This window comes from Pteropus vampyrus, unplaced genomic scaffold (assembly GCF_000151845.1).
Source record: "Pteropus vampyrus isolate Shadow unplaced genomic scaffold, Pvam_2.0 Scaffold20, whole genome shotgun sequence".
In the NCBI taxonomy this organism is placed as follows: Eukaryota; Metazoa; Chordata; class Mammalia; order Chiroptera; family Pteropodidae; genus Pteropus; species Pteropus vampyrus.
Window position 1 is genome coordinate 10,299,178 of NW_011888801.1, and position 20,227 is coordinate 10,319,404.

Sequence of the window (20,227 nt, forward strand, 5' to 3'; positions counted from 1 at the left end):
CAGAAATAAAATGAATAACATTCTTTGCCTTTATAGGGATAAACTCAAAACTATTTAATCAGCTTAATCAATGGGTGCCCCCTTGGCAGCAGCAGGCAAAGCTCTAATGTATTTATTTCACAAGGTTGTCTTTCTCTGTTTCTCATGATCAGGCCTATCTCGGAGATCATGATTTATTGGTCTTGGGGGAGTGAAGATGGGTATCATTGTTTTTTTTAAGATTCTTAGGTGCTTACAATATGTATCTAGGCCTAGATAAACACAGTAACTTAATTCAGTTTAAATCAGTAAACAGTTATTCAGAGTTGGCTGTGTGCTGGGGACTCGTAGGCAGAGAAGGTGGGACATTTAACATCTTTTAAAACTCCTGCCAGGTTCTAGGTATTATGACAGAACTTTTACTTAAATTATTTCAAAGACCTAACAATTTATTAGGAAGGGCAATTTAATACAAAATTGATTTTTTTAAACGCCATATAAATAGTTATAAAATTAAAGGATAACAGTGACTCTAGATGAGTGGGAATAAGGACAGATATGCAATAAACTGAATTATAAGAACTAAAATTAAGAAGTTTCTTAGAGACAAACCATTCTGTTTTAATCCAGTCAGGCAACTATAACAGAATAACATAGACTGGGTGGTTTATAAACAATAAAATTTATTTTTCACAGTTCTGGAGGCTGGGAAGTCGAAGATTAAGATGCCAGCAGATTCAGGGTCTGGTGAGGGCCAACTTCCTGGTTCATAGACCAGCAGGCTTCTCACAGGAAGCTCTCTGAGATTTCTAAGAGCACTAAATTCCATTCATGAGCACTCCACGCTTATGACCTTGTCTCTTCTTTAAAGGCTCCACCTTTAAACCATCACACAGGGAAATAGGTTTCAACATATGAAATTTTATAGGGACGTAGATATTCAGCCTGTAGCACATTCCAACCCTGCATCTTACAGATGAAGAAACTGAGGCTCACAGAAGATCAGTGGCTTTCTCAAAGCTACAAGGCTTATGGAAGATCCAAGGAAAAACAGTTCCCCTGACTCCCAGTGAGTACTATTTCCACAGATCTCCAGAGAGAACTTATTTCTTTGAGAAGGAATCTCTGACTGCTGGTTTACCTTACAAAATCCCTATCTGAAAGTTTCTTTACTCAGTGCAATGAGTAGAAATTTGGCCCTGGTAAAACTAATAGGGAAGGAAGTTTATAGTCCTTCTTGGTTGAGGATTTATTTTGTGTAAAGCTTTTGAACCAAAACTTTTCTGAAATAGCAAATGGAGTTTGCTATGGAGAGTACCTGAATCATCACCCATTAAATTTTTCCAAGCTATTTTCCGAAGCATCTATGGCTAAATTAGTGGAGAAAGTGTAGTAATTTCAAAAGATAGGATCTTTATTTACTAGGATATTCTAAAGGTCATCAATTCTATTTAGTTTCTCATAACTGTTTTCCCTTCATCAACATAGAAAATGGATTTTTTGATTTTGTTTTATAGTGAGCAATGTAGGATTACTCTTGAAGTATCTGATTATACTGAACTGAGCCAAGAAATGTTGTTGATACAGAGGTGGCAGGCAGTTTATTTGGATGTTCTTGAAATCTGTAAACACCAACAAACTACATTAGTAATATTCTAATACATCGTTTCTCTGTCAGGTTAACTGGTCTGAAAAATTATGCATACTTTTGTAGAATAAACTGGGTATGATGATTTACAGGCTCATTTTCTTTGGTGATAGTGAGTGTTTCAAGTTTTATTTGTGGGTATGTTTCAGTCACTGTGAAGAGGCTAAGAATAGAGAGACGTGATACCCAATCTGGTTATATTTGTGTGAAACTGAACAAATACTTTCTTGAAGACCCAGTTTTATCTGGAAAGTGAAGACATTGAAGTAAATGACATACCAGATATATTTTAATTCTGATAATCTGTAATTAAAATAAAACTGGGAGTGGGGAATGGGTAGGTAGACGGGGTAAAGGGGATCAAATATGTGGTGACAGAAAGAAATCTAACTATGGGAGGTGAACATACAGTGTGTGTGTATGTGTGTGTATACACTTACTGTGAAATGTACAGCTGAAAACTTACAATAAAAATATATAAATAAATGGATTTTAAAAAATAATAATAAAATAAAATAAGTAAAACTAAGAAGCCACTAGTTATTCAAATTAAAAAGCATGCATGTGTAACTTGTGGCCTATATGTCACATTCTTGTTATAGTACTCATTCTCAACAATATCCTAAATATTTTTAATGCTGTGTTGGTTCTCCTGTCTTCAGCTAATGTTTTTTATGTTACTATTCTGAAAACCTGTGATTTAAAAAGAAATAGAAATTTTGTATGGTAATTTTTTATTGCCTGATTTATAATTGATGCAGTGTCTGTGTGTTTAATACCTGAAATCTCTCTTCCCTTTTATATGCTTTTATTTTTTGCAAAAGACTGGAATCTGCTACTTTAAAAAAGAGATTTGTAATGACAAATATATACCAGAAAGAATACTTTGTTTCTTATGTATTAACTACAAATATTACAGGAAAATTTTTTTTTCTTAAAATATATGAAAAATAAATGACGTTCAGAATTATGTTGTATTTTTTTAGTAATTTGAGCTGCCTATATTTTAAAAAATGAAATCTGTCTTCTCATTAACACTATTGTTATATTATTATTTTTTTTTAAAGTGTGACTTTGGTTTCTCTATTTTTCGGTTCCCTTTTTTATTATACCTCCCTACCCCCATCTCTCTCTACACAGGGTGGGTATTCTGCTCCCTCCTTCTCTCCTTGGCAGGGCTCCTTCCAGGGGATCCCACGGACTGTCCCGCCGCACCGCAGACAGAGTGAGTCTGTGCCTCTCACTCCTATCCTGCTCTGGCTTCCCCGTCCTGGTATTTCTCTGCTGCATGATCTGTCTCTCCTCAGCACCTCCTCCCCTTTGAGAGTGATCTGTAGGCATGTGCTAAAGGAGCACTCCCTGGGCTCTCCTCTCAATTAACACTTCCTTTGACTGCATGTAAATAGACTTTCACTTAGAGCCTTAAGAAAACTCTCTGAACTTAATTTCATTCTAAAGCTGTTAAACCTATTACCAGTGACCTTTGATCTACTGACATGCATCTGTCTTTAATGCATTTTCTTTTCCCATGACTTGAGATATGTGAATAAAGATCTAGTTATGTTAAAGATACACGTACTATCAGCAGTGGTATAATGGACAGATGCATACTGTTTATGGAACCATTGCACATTTCTTTAAATATTTCCTAATTAAAAGGCTTTGATTACATTTCATTGTCTTCTAGAAGAAAAATCTTTTAAATCACGTTTCAAAGGTGTTTTTTAACAACTAATATGTCCTAGTAATTTATCAGCTGCTATACAAGTACAGAAGAATGGCTTTTGAATATGCATGGTTTACTAACATTTCTAATGATTTAGTAATCGTTTGACTTTCAAAAAACTTTGATTACATTAAATTTGCTTTCAGAAACATTATTATTTTATATTATGTACTTAAGTACATATGGTAAGTTGGTTATATTTTATCTTTTTTGAAAAGTCACCCAAAAAAGCTACTTTGAGAAAAAGATGTAAATATTGTCAGAGTCACTTTCATGCCTTCTCCATGATTTGTGATTCATATCTTTTGTTTTCACAAATTATCCTTAATTATGTGAAGTATCAAAGGTCCAAAGTGAGAAATTTTAAGCAGTTAAAATTAAGAAATGTGATTTATTCAAATAAAAATTTATATTTTGAGTTAATCAAACTTATTAGATACGAATGTAAATTTGAGACAGGGTTTGAAATTTATGTTTTGCCTATTATGCCTCTCCGTTTTGTACTGTTTGTTTTAAAGAAAAATAGGACAGAGAGTTTATATAGGCTTTTTTATCAAGTTATTTAGTAGCAAATTAATTTGTTTAGTGGAAGCAGTGAGAAATTTCTTCTCTTCCATTTCCTTTTCTAGCCCCTACAACCTCTGTATACCCTCCTTTTTTTACTTCTCTCGTCTTCAATAGGTTGATTTCTTTTCTCCTCTATTTAAAGATTCCTAGTGTATAAGATATCACACTAAGTTGCTAGTGAACTAATCTGAATTTCAAGTGTGGTTTTAATAAATGATAATGTATTTTAGTCTTGTACCCAGTAAACAGCATGGTTTGACAGACTTACCTCAGATTAACACACCTACTTTGAATTTACTGAAACCCACTTTTAGCCCTTGTTCTTTACTTCCAGCATTTTTCTCCCCCATTCTCCTTCCCCTCAGCTAGCTGTAATGTGGGATTGAAGTTTAAGGTTAACTATTCTGTATTGCAGATAGTTTTAGATTTATTTTTAAAACAGGTTTCTCAGAAACATTCATTCCATTCGTTTCTTATTTGTATAGCTTTAGAATTTTCTTGTCCCTCCATTGAGTCGTTGGCTCTCCATTTTCAGATACTTCTTCCTTCTTTCTTCTTGGATTCAGAGCTGTGTTTTTCATTTCCAACTATAGAACAGCACTGCCTTGCAACACGACTATCAAGATCTGTCTTTCTAGCTTTTCTAGATCAAACCTCCTTTCTCAACATCTCCAAGTTAGTAAAGAAAGTTTTGAATGTGTTAGCCACCTTGAAGATAAATACATTGGAGTCTTCCCGGCTATGTTCTCATGGCTTATGCAGCTAAGAAAACTGGCCCTGTTTGTGGAAGGTGATGACTAGAAGACTTTTTCATAGCTTTTTAACAGCTCTTTGAGTTTGAAAGGTTCCTTTAGAAGAGAAATATGTTCTAAACTACTACATTATTTTGGATTTACCGAGAATAGCTAAAGAAGTTTACCAATAAAATCATCATCATTATTATTATTTAGTGATATAGAGAAAGAGTAGGGTATGGAATTACAAGAGTAAATCCAGCAGTTTTGAAAACTAAACATAGTCAGTGAAATAATATTTGTCTCCATGTTTAGTTAGTATGTGATTCCTGGTGCTGATTTTTGGACAGTTTAAGTCTGTAAGTGATGGTAGTTGTTTGAGAGAGTTCTCCTATAATATAATATGTTTCATTAATATTTTCTTTCTGATGCCTTCTTAAACATCAACTTTTTTCCCTAAATGTAGAAGACGAGTAGGCTTGGCCATTAGTCTTCAGTAAGGCAATTTGTTATTGGCTTTTTATTATTATTATTATTCTATTAAAAAGATAGCCTGTTCTAAATATGTAGAGAATGAAATAATTAATGTTTACATGGAATATTTAGCTCTGGTCACCCCAGAAGCTGCATTGGCCAAGGATGCTCTTACTGAATTTAAGAATAACCCTAGAAAAATAGACGTAAATGGAAAATCCTAGTCCTTAAGTATTTTTTTTCTTTCTCAGGACATTTTGACTTAAATTTCTTTTCTTGAGTGTATCACTCATCAAAACTTGAGGATGCTTGTCTTCCGATTTCAAATTAAAATTTTCTCTGGGTTAGCAGAAAATATCTACATGTGGACATAACAAGGATCTTTCTGTCATGAGTAGGCACTTCAGCTTTAGTCCAAACTGACTTAACTGGAATTGGTTTAGTCTTTCTAAATTCTAATTGTGTAAAATTAGAAATGATAACTTTTCTTATAGTAGAAAAATTTAATAAAAATAATTACTTTTTCAAGTGAAAAGCCTTAATGGTAATCTCAAATAACATTTCTTGCTAGAACATATGCTTCTACGAATACTTGACTTTTCAAAAGATATATTTTGAAATATACTGATTTATTTTGCTAAAATGACTTTAAACTTTTGCTCTTTAACACCTTGATTGAAAGAATTTAGAAATCTTATCAACCTTTACCTTCCTGTGCAATAACTTACATGGGAAGAAGAAAATTGTTTTGAAACACCAAAAATAATAGCCATATATCTTAAGAGCCCAGCAATTTTTTGATGTAGTGTTGCCTGATTTCTAAGTTTATATTATGATAACTAATTGTATTCACTAGAATTACAGTAAGAATGATGATTATATTATCTTATATCCTCCTCTTAAAACTTTCAGATGATGTGTCACAAATTTTTTTGATAAGTAATACTTTTAAATTCATTTTACATTACAACGGAGTATGTATTTACTGAATGAAATGTTTACAGCTATCCTTGCAGCAAAAATATTTACGACTATGTTTACAGCCCAACACATTTATGTATATATTTAAAATTCAGATAAAATATTCATAAAACAGTACTTTCTCTTAGGATGTATAATACTCTCATATTTGCTTCTCAACTTTTTTTTCACATTATGTCATTATGTGAATATTTTTCATATAGTAAATATTTCTTGAAAATATCATTTTAATGGCTTCACAATATTACATTTTGTGGATATTTTCTAATTTATTTAATCTTGCTGTTGTTGGACATTGATATTGTTTCAATTTCTGCCTATTAAATAGAGAGATATTATTGCAGTTCAGGTCATTCTTGTACATAGCTTAGTGTCAACATCTCTCTTTACTTAAGTAGATTCCTAGAAGGATGTTACTTAATTAAAGGGTGTGCACTTTCTAGAGACACTTGATGTGTATTGTTGAACTGTCAAACATGCTCATAAGGTATCCATTAAAGTGGCTCAATCTGGCTCCACCAAGTGACTGTAATTAATTTTATATATAAGGAGCACATTCGCTTCAGTGTTTTAATGAGAAATTAGCTCTGGGAGTGACTTTTCATAAAAGTAAAATAATTTTCAGCGAGATGGAATCTAGGATAACTCAGTAAAAACTGAACAAAATTTTACAGTAAGCCATCTTTTTTGAAGTGTGGTTAATATAGAATATGGTACTGTGTCCATTTTTACAGCTAATTCAAGTACCGTTTGGTCAAATGACTAGAAATGCACATAAAAATCATGGTCCAGTAAGCTATCCTATAAACCTAGACATGAGTTAGTTTCTCTCTCAACACCTTACAATTATGAGAAACACTCCAGTTACTGTCTTCTGTATAAGCCTTTTATAAAAACCTGCTCTGCAGATAGTGGGATTCTTTGGTCAGCTGTATTTGTTGCTATACCTAGTACCTGCAGTATCCTACTCTGCATAAATACACCATGTATATTTTCATACCAGTGGAAATGTCTAGTATGCTATTAGTTTTGTTTTCTGAACTACTCTATATCTCAGAGGTAGATGCCGATGGGTTCTGTGTCTTAGAGATATATAGACCCAAGAAAATTAAGCATCTCATACTGATTATGCCTATGTAGTAAATGCTTACTTAAGCCACAGTCACCCACTGTGATAGTTAGTAAAAGCAGTTAATGATCACTTTAGAAGAGCCATCGAACTCCTTATTTCAGACTTCGTTTATTTATAATTTATATTTATCAGGTATCTTTTCTAAGTTCTCTGAGATCAAGAGGCACCATTCTGAGATATAGGGAAATAAGAGCATTCCTGGTTCCCAAGAAACATTAGAAGCTGTGATTGGGTTCATGTGAATTATAGAGCAGAATTTGTTTAATCTACAGTAAGTAGTTCCCCCTCATCTTCAGGAATACTTTCCAAGACCCCCAGTGGATGCCTGAAACCACGGATAGCACCAAACCCTATGTATACTGTTTTTCTTCCTTTCAGCTTAAGGAGGAAGCACTTTATGGCTTCTCTTTGGCATATCCGCATTGCCAGCATCACGACTCTTGTGCTTTGGGGCCATTATTAAGTAAATTAAGGGTTACTTGAATACAAGCACTATGGTACCATGACAGTCGATCTGATAACCAATACTAAGTGACTACCTAACAGGTAGCATATAAAGCATTGATATGCTGGACAAAGAGATAATTCATGTCCTGAGTAGTATGGAGCAAGATGGCACAAGATTTCAACATGCTACTTACAACAGCACACAATTTAAAACTTATGAATTATTTATTTCTGGAATTTTTCATTTCATATTTTCAGACCATGGTTGATTGCAGGTAACTGAGACCACAGGTAACTGAAACTATGGAAAGCGAAACTGCGGATAAGGCAGGGGGACCACTGTTGTTATGCTAGGGCTCCAGTTATGTCTTCCATGTCTACAATGATGTGTGGAGGCTCACTTAAAATTTAGAACATAATATTTAAGAGGTACATGAAGATCAGATTATACTTTTATTGCTCTTTAATGCAGCAACAGTCATAAACATAAACTGACAAATATTGAGTTGTATTGAAAATGTGGAAGACTGAAATTATTAAAAATAATTTCTACTTCCTTCTTAAGGGATTACATTTAGCTAAACGTTGTTATATCTTTGGAGTATGAATATTAAATTGTGCCAAAATTTTTCTGCAATTAATTTGGTAAAATTCTTCAAGTGATTCCTTTTAAGTGGGAGAAGTTTTACAGATACAGTTCTATGGATATGAATATTTGTATTAATTTGCAAGAAAGTATAACACTTTATCAAGAAAGTATAAATCTATTAAAATATGTTTTCATAAATAATGATGCCTAGAAAAACACAACAAAAGCCAAGCAGATACTGTTGGCTGCTACCCAGTCATGGCAATTCCTTGGTGTTGTGTGTAGTCTCTGACACCATTGTCCTGTCTTTTTCTTGTCTCTGCTCTCCCATTATGCCATTGGCAAGGAGTTGAGAAGTTAGTCCATTACTTCTCTGACAAAGCGTGGTACAGTACAATTTCACATTTTTTCCTACCACCTTCCTCAGTCACTTTTTTGTTTTTGTTTTTGTTTTTTGTTTTAGTTTGCATGATGCATGTCAGAGCCTGCATGAAATTACAGGCATGTTACAGATGGTGCGTGCCATTACCACCTTTCTTTTAACCTTTAAAATGTATTTAATAATAACACCAAGAAAACAATTTTAGGTAATTCCTGTTTCTGTTGTGCAGTAGCATTATTATACTTGAGAATATTTACTGCTTTCTACCTTACACACTTTGACATATTTTACTCCCTCAGAACTTGATGTTTCTAGCAGCCATTGTATTGTTGGTGATTCTAGAACAAGAATGTTTACAGAAACTGGTAGAAGTATTTTTTCTTATGGTAATGCTAGAAATCTTTGAAGTGGTATGCAATGGTGAAGGTGAAGTTTTTCTTAGTGATGAATGCTAATTTGCCTTTTCTTATGTTCAGTGTATTTCTTCAAGTAGGTCACTTGGAACCATTTTTTCCCCAAATAGTGGTTCGAGTTTGGTGTCTGAGAGTTATGCTGTGTAGGATAGATAGATCAGCTAAGAAGGAAATAGGGCATTATCCTGGAAAGATGGTACCTGTATGTTGGTACTGGATATGCTATTGAGTTTTTAAAATAATCATCTAGCTATATTGCATATTCTGAAAGTCTACGAACTCCTTAGAATTACCCAAATAGCACAGAATAATAAAGTGTTTAGCACTGCATTTAAAATTCTCTGTTGGTTCAAATTTTGGCTTTGCCATTTGCTAAAGTGTGTGAATTTGGACATGTTACTTAAGTTCATTTAACCTCAACTTACTCATTTACTAAAAGAAGACATTACCTTTCGCCTAGGGTCTTGTGATAGTTAGAGATCATACATGCAAACTTAGAGTTTGGCTGTCTGCCTTTGGAAAGAAGGGAAACCCTCTTCTCTCAGAGCCCAGAGTATAACATTTCTCAAGTATTCGTAGTGTATCAGGCATACTAAGCACTTTGTATGCATGTTATTATTATTTATAATAATTTGATTAGGTATAGATACTGCTATTATCCTCATTTTATAAATTATGAAATTTCATTTCATAGTAGTAAGATAATTTACCCGGTATCTCACCAATAATAAGTGATAGACCTAGGACTCAAACCCAAATCAATCCGACTCCACTTTGAGAGAATTGTACAGCTAACTCCTTCATATGGCTATATGAAGTTGTACTAGCTCCTTCATATAGCCATATGTAAATTTTTAATAAACTTTGCATGGTCTAGCTCTGGTTTATCTCTAGAAGAACACTTAAGGAGGCTTCTGTGTCACATCAGATATGCCTGCTATGGATTTAAAACATTTAGATGTGACTGACATTATTGAAATATGTACTTGGAGCCTAGAAACCTCTTATTCTGTAGTAACTAATATATTATTATACTGCTATGGAACTTGCCTTTCTTTCTTTAAGACCTAGTTACAAAAAGACCATAATTTAAATTCATCATTTTTATAATTTTTAATAATCATAGCTAGTATTTATTGAGCAATTTTGATATGCTAGGAGATCTTCTACTAAGTATTTACATGTATAATGTAAAATATATTTAATTATTAGAATCAGAAATGGAAAATAGTTCAATGCTTGTTAAAACAGTTTTCACAGCTCATTTTATCCAGAAATGTCTACTCTCCAAGTAAAAAGAATATGTGGCTTTGTTGATAGGCCATTATGAGAGATGCTCTATCTTTCTAAACATGAATCATTAAGCTAACCCCAAACTTATTTAGAGAAAGAATTTTTTTCTATTATAAGATTTTTTTCATTAGTGTTTTTTTATACTTGTTTTTATTTGACTATTAGTACTGCATCATTGACCTAATAGTAAAGTATCATTTTGGTAATTTATTACCAAAGAAGCAATTTTGGAATATACCACTCACTAATATTCATTTATTTATCTAGCAACATATATATATATATTGCAGACATGTTACAGATAGTGCCATTTCCATCTTTCTTTTAACCTTTAAAATGTATTTAATAATAATACCAAGAAACCTTTAAAATGTATTTAATAATAATACCAAGAAAACCTTTAAAATGTATTTAATAATAATACCAAGAAAAAAATATATAAAATTGCTACTACGTACCAAATACTGGACATACCATCTTCAACAGTGAAAAATGAATAAAGCGTGGTACACGCCTGTAAGGAGCCGTAGTCACTGTTATCTTTGTAAGCAGCCTAAAGTAATCACTGAAGATGCCTATGAATTGCTGGCACTCTTTACCTTGACACTTGTAACTATTGCATCTGAGAATTCTCAGAATAGTGTGCTGAAGTATATATATCTAACTAAAGTAAGACTTGAAGTTACTTATTCCAGTTAGAAGTACTTGACTCCTTATGTCTGGGGATGGGTCCACATTTTAAAGCTTTAGTAACAAATCCTTCTACAAGTTGCAAGGATGGAATAGTACTAAAGTTCTACTTATTTGTGACTATTAGCGTTTCCTGAAGCCCCCTCAGTAGTGGGGGCATGGATTCCTTTTGCCCTGAGTCTTATGGGCAGCCGAGGCTATGAAATAAATGGGCAACTTCCCCAGAGGCCTTTAATTAATTAATTAATTAATTAATTTTGATACACAGCAGTTCCTCATCTTGCATCTCCAAAGCCAGAAACATGGAACTCATCTTAAATTCCTCCCAAACAACCTTTGTGTGTCCCAACTTCAAAATTTCTTTCAATTATTTCTAGTTTTTCTTTTAGTTATCCTAATTGTAGACCCCCATGATTTATCGCCTGGGCTGTTAGCAGTAGCATATTACCTGGCTATTCAGTTTACAATGTCATCCCCTCCCCTTACATTTGTCACTGATTCCACTAGAGTGACATTCTAAAATACACATCAGATCTTAATGATTCTGCTGCTTAAAATTCATCAGCGTCTCTCATTATCTGCACCATAAGTCAGACCTGTTTAGTCTGACGTGAGTTCCTTTATAGGCTGGCCATTGCCTACGCTTTTCACCAGCACTGTGCTCTCCAAATTCAGTCTAACAAATTGAAGTTACTAGAACATACCGTGTTCTTTTTTTTTTTTTTTTTTTTTGCCTCTGTGCTCTGTACTGGTCCCCTAAATTGAGTGTTTTACCTTTTTGTCTTGACAAACTCCTACTCATCTTCAGATGTTTGTGATTCTCGGATGCCCTCTGCAACCTCTATCTAATTTGGCATATGTTTTCTTTTTATTCCCCTCTGTTGTTTATGCTTGAGACATGGTCTCATCATTTGGTTATCTATCTCTCACTAGACCTCTCAATCACAGGAATACCATATTATCTTATACCTAGTGCAGTGCGTGATACGTCATAGACATTTGTAAAAATGTGTAAATGGTCTTTGATATTCCTTCCTATTGTTCTTATCCATGAGAACATGGGTTCTTTCTTTTTATATGTAGAATGTATTCTAACGATGTCTGAGGGCATAGAAGCAGTAGTGAATGTGGGCAAGATGAATTGTTAACATTTTGCCTTTATATTAATACAGTTGAGTGTTTAGAGTTTGGGGAAATTGTACTTCAGGCAACAAGCTATCAAAACACATCTCTGCTTTGCTTGCTGGATGTTAAGAGGCAGCTTGTTGTTCAACTTACTAGCAGGTAATTAATGACAATCCAGTCCTTAGTGGGTAACCAATTCTACCCAATCTTTTACCTCTCAGGAGCAAGTTGATTCCTTGGTTCTTGCTCTAGTCATTTCTTTGCTCTTCTAAAGACTTTTTTCTTTACAGTAGTAGAATTTCCAAACTAGTTTTCAAATAAATAATAAAACAATACATTAACTTTAAAATAGGGAAAATATATCATACCACTAAAATAAACCTTTAGTAAAAATGTAAAAGACATTATTCATCATTAAGAAAGCACTGATTTATTTGATGTAATTATGTGGTAGTTTAGACTTTTTAATTTTTAATAGGATTGTTCAATCTAACTCCTCAGTTAGACTCAAAATTTTATTTTTAAAAACTTGATTATTTTCTAGTTCTTTTATATTTGATGTAGAAATTCATTGCATTAATACAAGCAGCACATCTTCCTATCTACTGTGTTTCTATTTTAGTTCTCTGATAAGCAGTGGTCAGTTGAGTAATATAAGTAATCAGAACAATGCAAATGGATAGTTTATATACAGTCCACAGTGTCCCTTTTCTGGAGGTTTGGTTACTTTAATCAGTTTATTACTTTGTCTTAATTAGAAAATTATAACTTAAGATTTGAGCTGATAGCACATATTTATACCTTTTTTTCTTACCGGCAATAAACATTTTAATAAAGTAATTTTTTAAATTGTCACTGATATTTTCAAAGGTCTTAAGTTGCTGTAAATCTTTAACATGAGACTACAATATCTTACTGTTTTTGAAGGTGAAAAGGGAAAACAAATACCCATTTAATCAGCCATTTGATGCCCTACCTTTCTTTCTCCTTGGTTGCTTTTTTTTCCTTTGGTAGATTTTGGTTTGCTTAATAGAGTCCTGCTCTATATTTTTACTAATTTTTCTAAAGTGTATGAGCACTGTGGCATGGTCATTCTTTTCCTAGGGGAGACCAAGGAGAGTCTTTTGAATTAATTATATAGTGTTTTTAGTACTTTCATTTTTGAAGGACAGTTCACCCATTTCTATGGTGATTTATTGTGAAAATGCCCACCGACTTTAAAGTCTAGGACATTTAACTTGAAGTAAAAACTGAGATGGCTTATTTATTTTAAACATTCTAAAATAAGAGTTTAATGTAGTATACTCTCTGGATTAATTGTGAGTAGTCATTGTCTTTATTATTTTTTAAATAGCAAGTCAGCCCTATACTATCATGGCCAACCATTACCCCACAAGTCAGTGAATTTTGTTTTCAGTCTCTGGTAATCCTGCCATAATCTAATCCCTGATCGCTGACCCTGGTAGCTGTCGCTCAGTGCTGGTCAAGGAGATGAAGTGGCAGATGATACCGTATAAATAGATTCACTCCTTTCTTTTGGAGAAATTAGATACTGTGTAAATTTGTTTATGGATTAACATAGTTTTTAAAAAGTTATTTTATTAGTAAAAAGTGATCCTTTAAAGTACATATTCCAAAACCCTTGGCCAAACTTATTGACATTTTCAGCCCATGTTATTAAATTGAAAGTGTGTGTGTGTGTGTGTGTGTGTGTGTGTGTGTGTGTGTGTGTGTGTGTACATTTATAGCAACCACCCCTTTATCAGGATATAACCAATAGGCTATACCCTATATAAACTCTTTGGGCCATTGAAAGATAACTTTAAGATTCGTATTTCTTTACTGAATGCACAAAAATAATGGAATGTGTGTTTCCTCTGATTTCTATGGAATATAACTACACAATGAGCTCCCGAAAAGTGTGTGCAAGGCACGTTGGTCTTAAGAACTTTGCTATATATTGTAGGTTTTTGAGCTTTAGTTCAAGTTACAGGCAATTTCAAATTTGTTTTACTGTCAGCCATCATTCAAAAGGCCGATCATTTTTAATTTTATTAAATGGATGTTCACTCTTGAGCAAGATAAATCTGTTTTCTATATATCAGCCATAACAGATCCTTAGTTGATCCCTCATACGGCAGTGAGACAGAACAAATAAGCTGTGAAGATATTTTTTTCTGAAACTGTTCAACAAGAATGTTAAAGGTAGGCTAGCATTAGCTTAATGTATGGACCTATTTTTGTTTAATTAGAATTTTACATCAACTGAGAATATAATCTTTAAGTCACGTTTATCTGCTGGTAATTTTAATTCTTGATAGAGGTAATTTGACACTTTCAAATTAATACTTCCGATAGTCAAGTGTGATTAAGTGATACATAACTTCATTTAAAAAAAAAAAAACCTTAAAAATTGGTAATAGTCTGAAGATCACAGTAACTGTCTGAATGCTTAATGGAGATTAAACCAAAGTGCTATAGAAACTATTCTGTCAAGCTCTCATATGTAAAATTTTAAATACATTAGTAAATCAGTTAAAGAAGGTATCTTTTTTTGACAATAAATCAGTATTTTAAGATTTTTCTTTTCTCCTATTTGATTTTAGATCTTGTTGCTGTTACTGCCTGTATCATTTTTGTTTGCATTATCACTCTTGTATGTGTCTCATGAATTCACTTGAATATTGCAATTTATTTTTTAATTTAAAAGAACCCCACATATTTCTCATATTAAAAAATAATAAGCACCAATACAGCCTAATTAGAACTTATGTTAATTTTGGGTGACATTTCTAAAATAAATTGTTTCTAATGTTGTTTTTAATTTTAATAGCCTCAAGTACTACAGCCTTCCAGCAGCCTTCCCAGACCAACAGACCACGCCCAGGGAAAACTAATAAAACCCCAACCTATCGAGGCCCACAGTGAATACACAATCCAGGGCATACGTCAGAGTGTTGCACATTTGGATGAAAGCATTACACACGGATTGCAACAAGAACACAGCTGTGGTCCAGAAGACCAGCCTTTTTTGTCAAGCCCGCAATTTACTAAGGATGTGGCTAAGAGTACACCTTCAGAAGAAAACTTGAACATGACCATGGATTCTCAAGAGCCTTATCATTTGGCAAATAATCAGATTAATGACATGCAGTTTGTTATACCCACTTCTCTTCAAACACTTACCCAGTCAAGTACAGTAGACCAGGCTAAGAGAGTTGGAAGAAATCAGTCTTCACCGGAGGACTACATGTCTCAGCCCAAATCTTTGCAGCCTTTTAAGCCATCCATCTTGAATTCTTTGGTACCTCCAGTTTCTGAATCATCTCCAAGTAGAAGTCCCACTTGTAAGAACTCACCAATAATTACACCATGTAATTCAGCAAAACTTCAACTAACATCTAGTCAAACAAATCTCGCAAATAATCCAAATCCAAAAGCATCTAAGCTCCGCCCCCCTTCAGGCTCTTTCAAACAAAAACAAATAAGCACCCCCAAACTAGAGCCTCAAAACTTTCCGGCCAAGACAAGCATCCCAAGGCCACTAACAAAAAGAAAAGAAATCATGCAGAATCCAAATGGTAATTTGAATTCTGGGGATTGTTTGGCCTCTAATCGATATTCTCGTCTTCCTAAACCAAAGATACATTAAGTGCATAGCCATCACCTGCCAATTTGCTTTTTAAAAAAAACATCTGTTCTCTAATAGCTTTTCCTGCAGTTTGCTGCCATGATGGAGGTTCCATTGAAAGCTTGCAAATCTTAAAAATTAAAATGTGGAAGCTTCTACTAGTTTGGGCTCTTCCATTTTATATCCTGGTTGAAGTACATAGTATTTGAGTATATTTGTCTCAGGTAAATGCAGAAGTTTGCTTACCCATCTCAGGCCTACAGAAGGCTATAATCATGTTATCTATCCTCTGCACAGCAGAAAATTCATAATATTACACTTAGCAGGCAAGAAATGTGCTTTGCTGATTTAATCCTTTTAAGGTCTATTAATTGTGGTTCTCAGAGCCTCACCCTTTTTCACTTGCCCCTCCTGTAAATATGGTTATTATTTTAACTAAAGATTTGGTGGTAATGGAAGACAGTAGTCTGTAAGTCTATAAGCAGAGTTCTGGCCAGTGATTTATATATATAAAAGGTCTATGCAATAGCTCTGTGATGAATAAAGATCAGGCTTTTAATAGGAAGTCTTTGTAAGTTTTATTTTTCCTTGCTAGATTCAGCAAGCTATTCTCAATATTTATTTACCAAATTCCCCAGGCTAAAATGTTTCATATTATATATAAACCAATTATATGTTACTTTAACATCTTGTTTTACACACACACACACACACACACACACACACACACACACCCCATTGTGTTTGTTTTTGCTACTGGATAACTTTTGGAAAGCTTGAGATACATCTTGCAACCTGTTCCTAAAGATGTATTCATTTATAACGGATGTTGGTGCTAGAGTTTTGCTGGCAATTCAGCTTTGAACCCTGTAGGCTTATGGAACTCTGATAGCTGTTTTAAAGTTCCACAGCATATATTTTAAATTAAGTCTTTACTGTAATATGTATATTTATTGACTTTCTGCTAATATCTGTGGACTGGAATAATGGACTTGAAATGTTTGCATAAAACTTTGATGAGATATAAATATTCCATACATAAGGATTTAAAGCTATTTTCTGTAGCAAAACAAGTTAAAATATTTTGAGAATAATTATAAAGATTATCTTGAGAAAGCTAGAATTCATAATAATTTTGTTTTGCTTACTTTTCCATATTTCCCTTTTATGTTGGTATATGTTTGAATGACAATGTCTTGAAAAGTAGATTTGGGAAGAAAAATAGAATTAGAAAGAGGAAATTGTGTTTTATTCAAAGATATTAGAAGATATTTCAGTGGCAACATGCTTATTTAATGTGCTAGGAAGGTAGCTGCGGAACCACCAAGGGACCAGATGTACTGACCTAATCATGCTGTGGACTACTCTTCGGGGGTGGTTCAGTAAATTTGCCCTCTTGTTCACACAAATCATGTCATCTTTAGGTTGTTCACCTGTTGTTGCCTGTATTAGAATTAGTGTCTTAAATAGATAGCCTTTTACAATGTAAATTTTTGTTGTGATCAGCTGACCAAAAATGTATCAAAAGGGATTATGGCCAAAAAGTCACTCAGATTTCTAGGGATTCCTTTTAAAAATATACATTGGTAAACTTGCCCCTTTTTAGAGAAATAACAGCAAATACGTTAGTGGAAATTTTGAAAGAGGCATTTACTACCAATTTGATGGAGCCTTCCCTTACCATTTGAATAAACTTGCCATTCACTGGTTACAAACCATTCTTGGTTTTGATAACAGGTGAGCATCACCAATCTAGTATCGTACTCTCATTCGACAGCACTTCTGTATTTTATGTGTATGTGTATATATATATATAATACTGATGAATTGGGCTTTTGGTTGATTTATAAGTTGATTATAGACTCTTCAGGCACATCATGAGAAGGCAGGGTTCTTTGGAAAAGATAGTAATATGGGAAAAAATAGAATGCAGCAGGAAAAGAGGAATACCAAATATGAAATTGGTTGACTCCATAAAAGAAGCCATAGGCATGAGTCTACAGGAGATGAGCAGGGCTGTTGAGGACAGGACATTGTGGACCTCACTCATTTAAGGTCACCAGGAGTCGGAGTGGACTCAACAGCATGTTACTCACACACACAGACTCTTGTGAAATGTTATTTACAAGTAGGTCTTTATCTTTAAGGGAAAAGTTTTAAGTTTTTACTTTATTTTTAGCTCCCTAGTCTGAGGGAAATGTCTTTGTCTATTATATAAAAATGATAACTTCTGCAATTTGTTTATTCTAATCTTGTCCTGTTCAATTTTTTCTCCCTGATGAATTGCAGAAATAGGAGCCTATAAGTTCAACCTCTCTATACCTTTGTTGAGCCTTAATCTTGGCAGAAATTTCATCAATATAATTATGAAGCATAATGTATTTAAGAGAAAAAATCTAGGATGCTTGCACAAAACAACAAAGTACTTGGCCTGCAATTTTCTTGGAAAGCTGCAAGAATATTATGCTAGGCTTCTCCTTAGTAAATGTTAAATCAGAAATGAGGCGAGGATGTAGCTCACCTAAATAATCAGAGACCACTCCTCAGATTTGGCTTAATCCTTGTTTACTGCTTCTGTAAGTCAGCTCTGCCAAATCCCCTTCCACAGGAACTTGGATCACTTTTTTCCTTAGTTCTTGTGATTTCAGTGAAGATGGTGACAGTGTTGAATTCCAAGTCCTGAGGAAGAAGTTTCTTGGGGGTTGGTTAAGTTTCACATTTGTGAAAGAAAATTACTAAGAGTATGTAGAATTATACATTTGCTGTTAATGGGATACATATCGATTTCTTCAAAGTTGGCCTAAGGAATTTTATCAGTACAGATGCAGATGATTTTAAGGCATTAAAGAATTACATAGCTATATCATTTAGAATGTTTCTAAAGACTGAGACCCTCTAGCATTTTTCTTTTGGAGTCTCGTTTTAATTTGTGCAATATTTTCAGGCATATAGACTGTATTCATTGTATTTATTAGATATTAGGGAACTTACTAAGTATTTTACCAAGTAAAAATCTGAATATGAAAGAATATACCAGATTTGCACTTTAAATGAGCTTAATTGCTTGGAGTTGTGCCTGAAATATCAAAACGCCTCCTATTGGGCGTGGCTTTTTAAAAAATAATTTCTCTATAATTGTCGCTGTTTGAAGTACAGCCTTTCACAGAATTATATCCTTAGCATATCACTTTTCCCATTAAAGCACTGTTTTTTTTTAAATGTTTTATTGTCCCCTTAAGTATTTTACTCAAGAGAGTAACATACTCAAAGAGAACATGATCCTCTAGCTGTCATTTCTAAATATTCCTGTAGCATAGATGGTGTTAACAGACACAAAGGTACACTTTATTTGTCAGCAGAGTTGTTATGACGGTTTCTTGGTCTCTAGGGTTATTGAAGATGTAATTTGGAATCACCGAATTAGGTGATTAGGCTTGCAATGAAGATCAGTAAGACTGCAGCACAGTTTCAGTTCACTTTCAATCTTATGCATTAGTTTTTGTGTTTATAAATTAGTTGAGATGGTTGGTTATGTTTGCATGCTTATGCACACACTTGAAAATTAATTATAGCTGTAATACAAATACATAATGTTTCTCCTTGGGGATGATGGCCTTGCTATTTTTCTTAATTCTGATTCTTGAATTATATTTTCTGGGTTTCTTCCATACCTTCAATTTTTCTGCTGCAGTAATTTGAAAGAATACATTTAGATAAATGATTATGATGGGCACCAGTCTACAACAGCGCTACTAATTAAAGATACATCATATGTTTTAACCTTGTTGGTGAAAAACTATCCACTTTCTCATTGGTAAAAGCATTGCCATAACAAAGTAAGACTGACTCTAAGAATATAAAGTCTCTAAATCATTACTAACTAAAAACAAAAACACCACAATCTTTAATATCTGCAGTATTGTTTTCCCATTGATGAAAAAAAAAGTTCAGAGTAAATACTGTATATTTAGAATTTGCTTGTAAAATGAATTATAAAACCTATGTAAAGTCTCTTTCCTGAAAATGTTGGCATAATAAATAAAAATAAAGTTCATAATTATAATCATTTTCTTGTCCTTGTCAACATTGACTTCCACAGTATACTTTTTCTTGGACATATTTTTTTCACGAAGATCTAAAATACTGTTCATTTCATTGATTTTTTTTTTTTTTTGTGCAAACTTTATCATTTTACATACTCTCTTCTACACATTGGTCATACCTAAGTCTTGATTGAGTAGAAGTTGAACAACAGTTTGTTGTGTTTTCACAGACTAAGTTATCTAATACTTCAGTTTAGATTTTAATAAAATATATGCTTTATCTTAGAAAAATATTGGGAATGGATAAATGTTACTTAAAAAGTATTAGCGCCTTGAATTAGAATGCTGCATAAAAGGGGGCAACATTGTAATT

At 33.4% G+C, this 20,227-nt stretch overlaps 1 protein-coding gene across 2 annotated transcripts in view; it reads left to right on the forward strand.

Moving 5' to 3' along the window:
- Positions 1–19,877, forward strand: part of CCSER2 (coiled-coil serine rich protein 2) — a 99,043-nt gene extending 79,166 nt beyond the window's left edge. Inside the window, exons 7-8 of one of the 2 annotated variants that reach the window (XM_011355347.2) lie at positions 2,768–2,852; positions 15,014–15,297. In XM_011355347.2, the coding sequence (XP_011353649.1) occupies positions 2,768–2,852; positions 15,014–15,108 (180 nt within the window). In that variant the 3' untranslated portion in view covers positions 15,109–15,297. Of the gene's footprint in view, positions 1–2,767; positions 2,853–15,013 lie in introns of both variants that reach the window. The other variant, XM_011355346.2, reaches the window with a different exon arrangement.
- Positions 19,878–20,227: the final 350 nt, after the last annotated feature.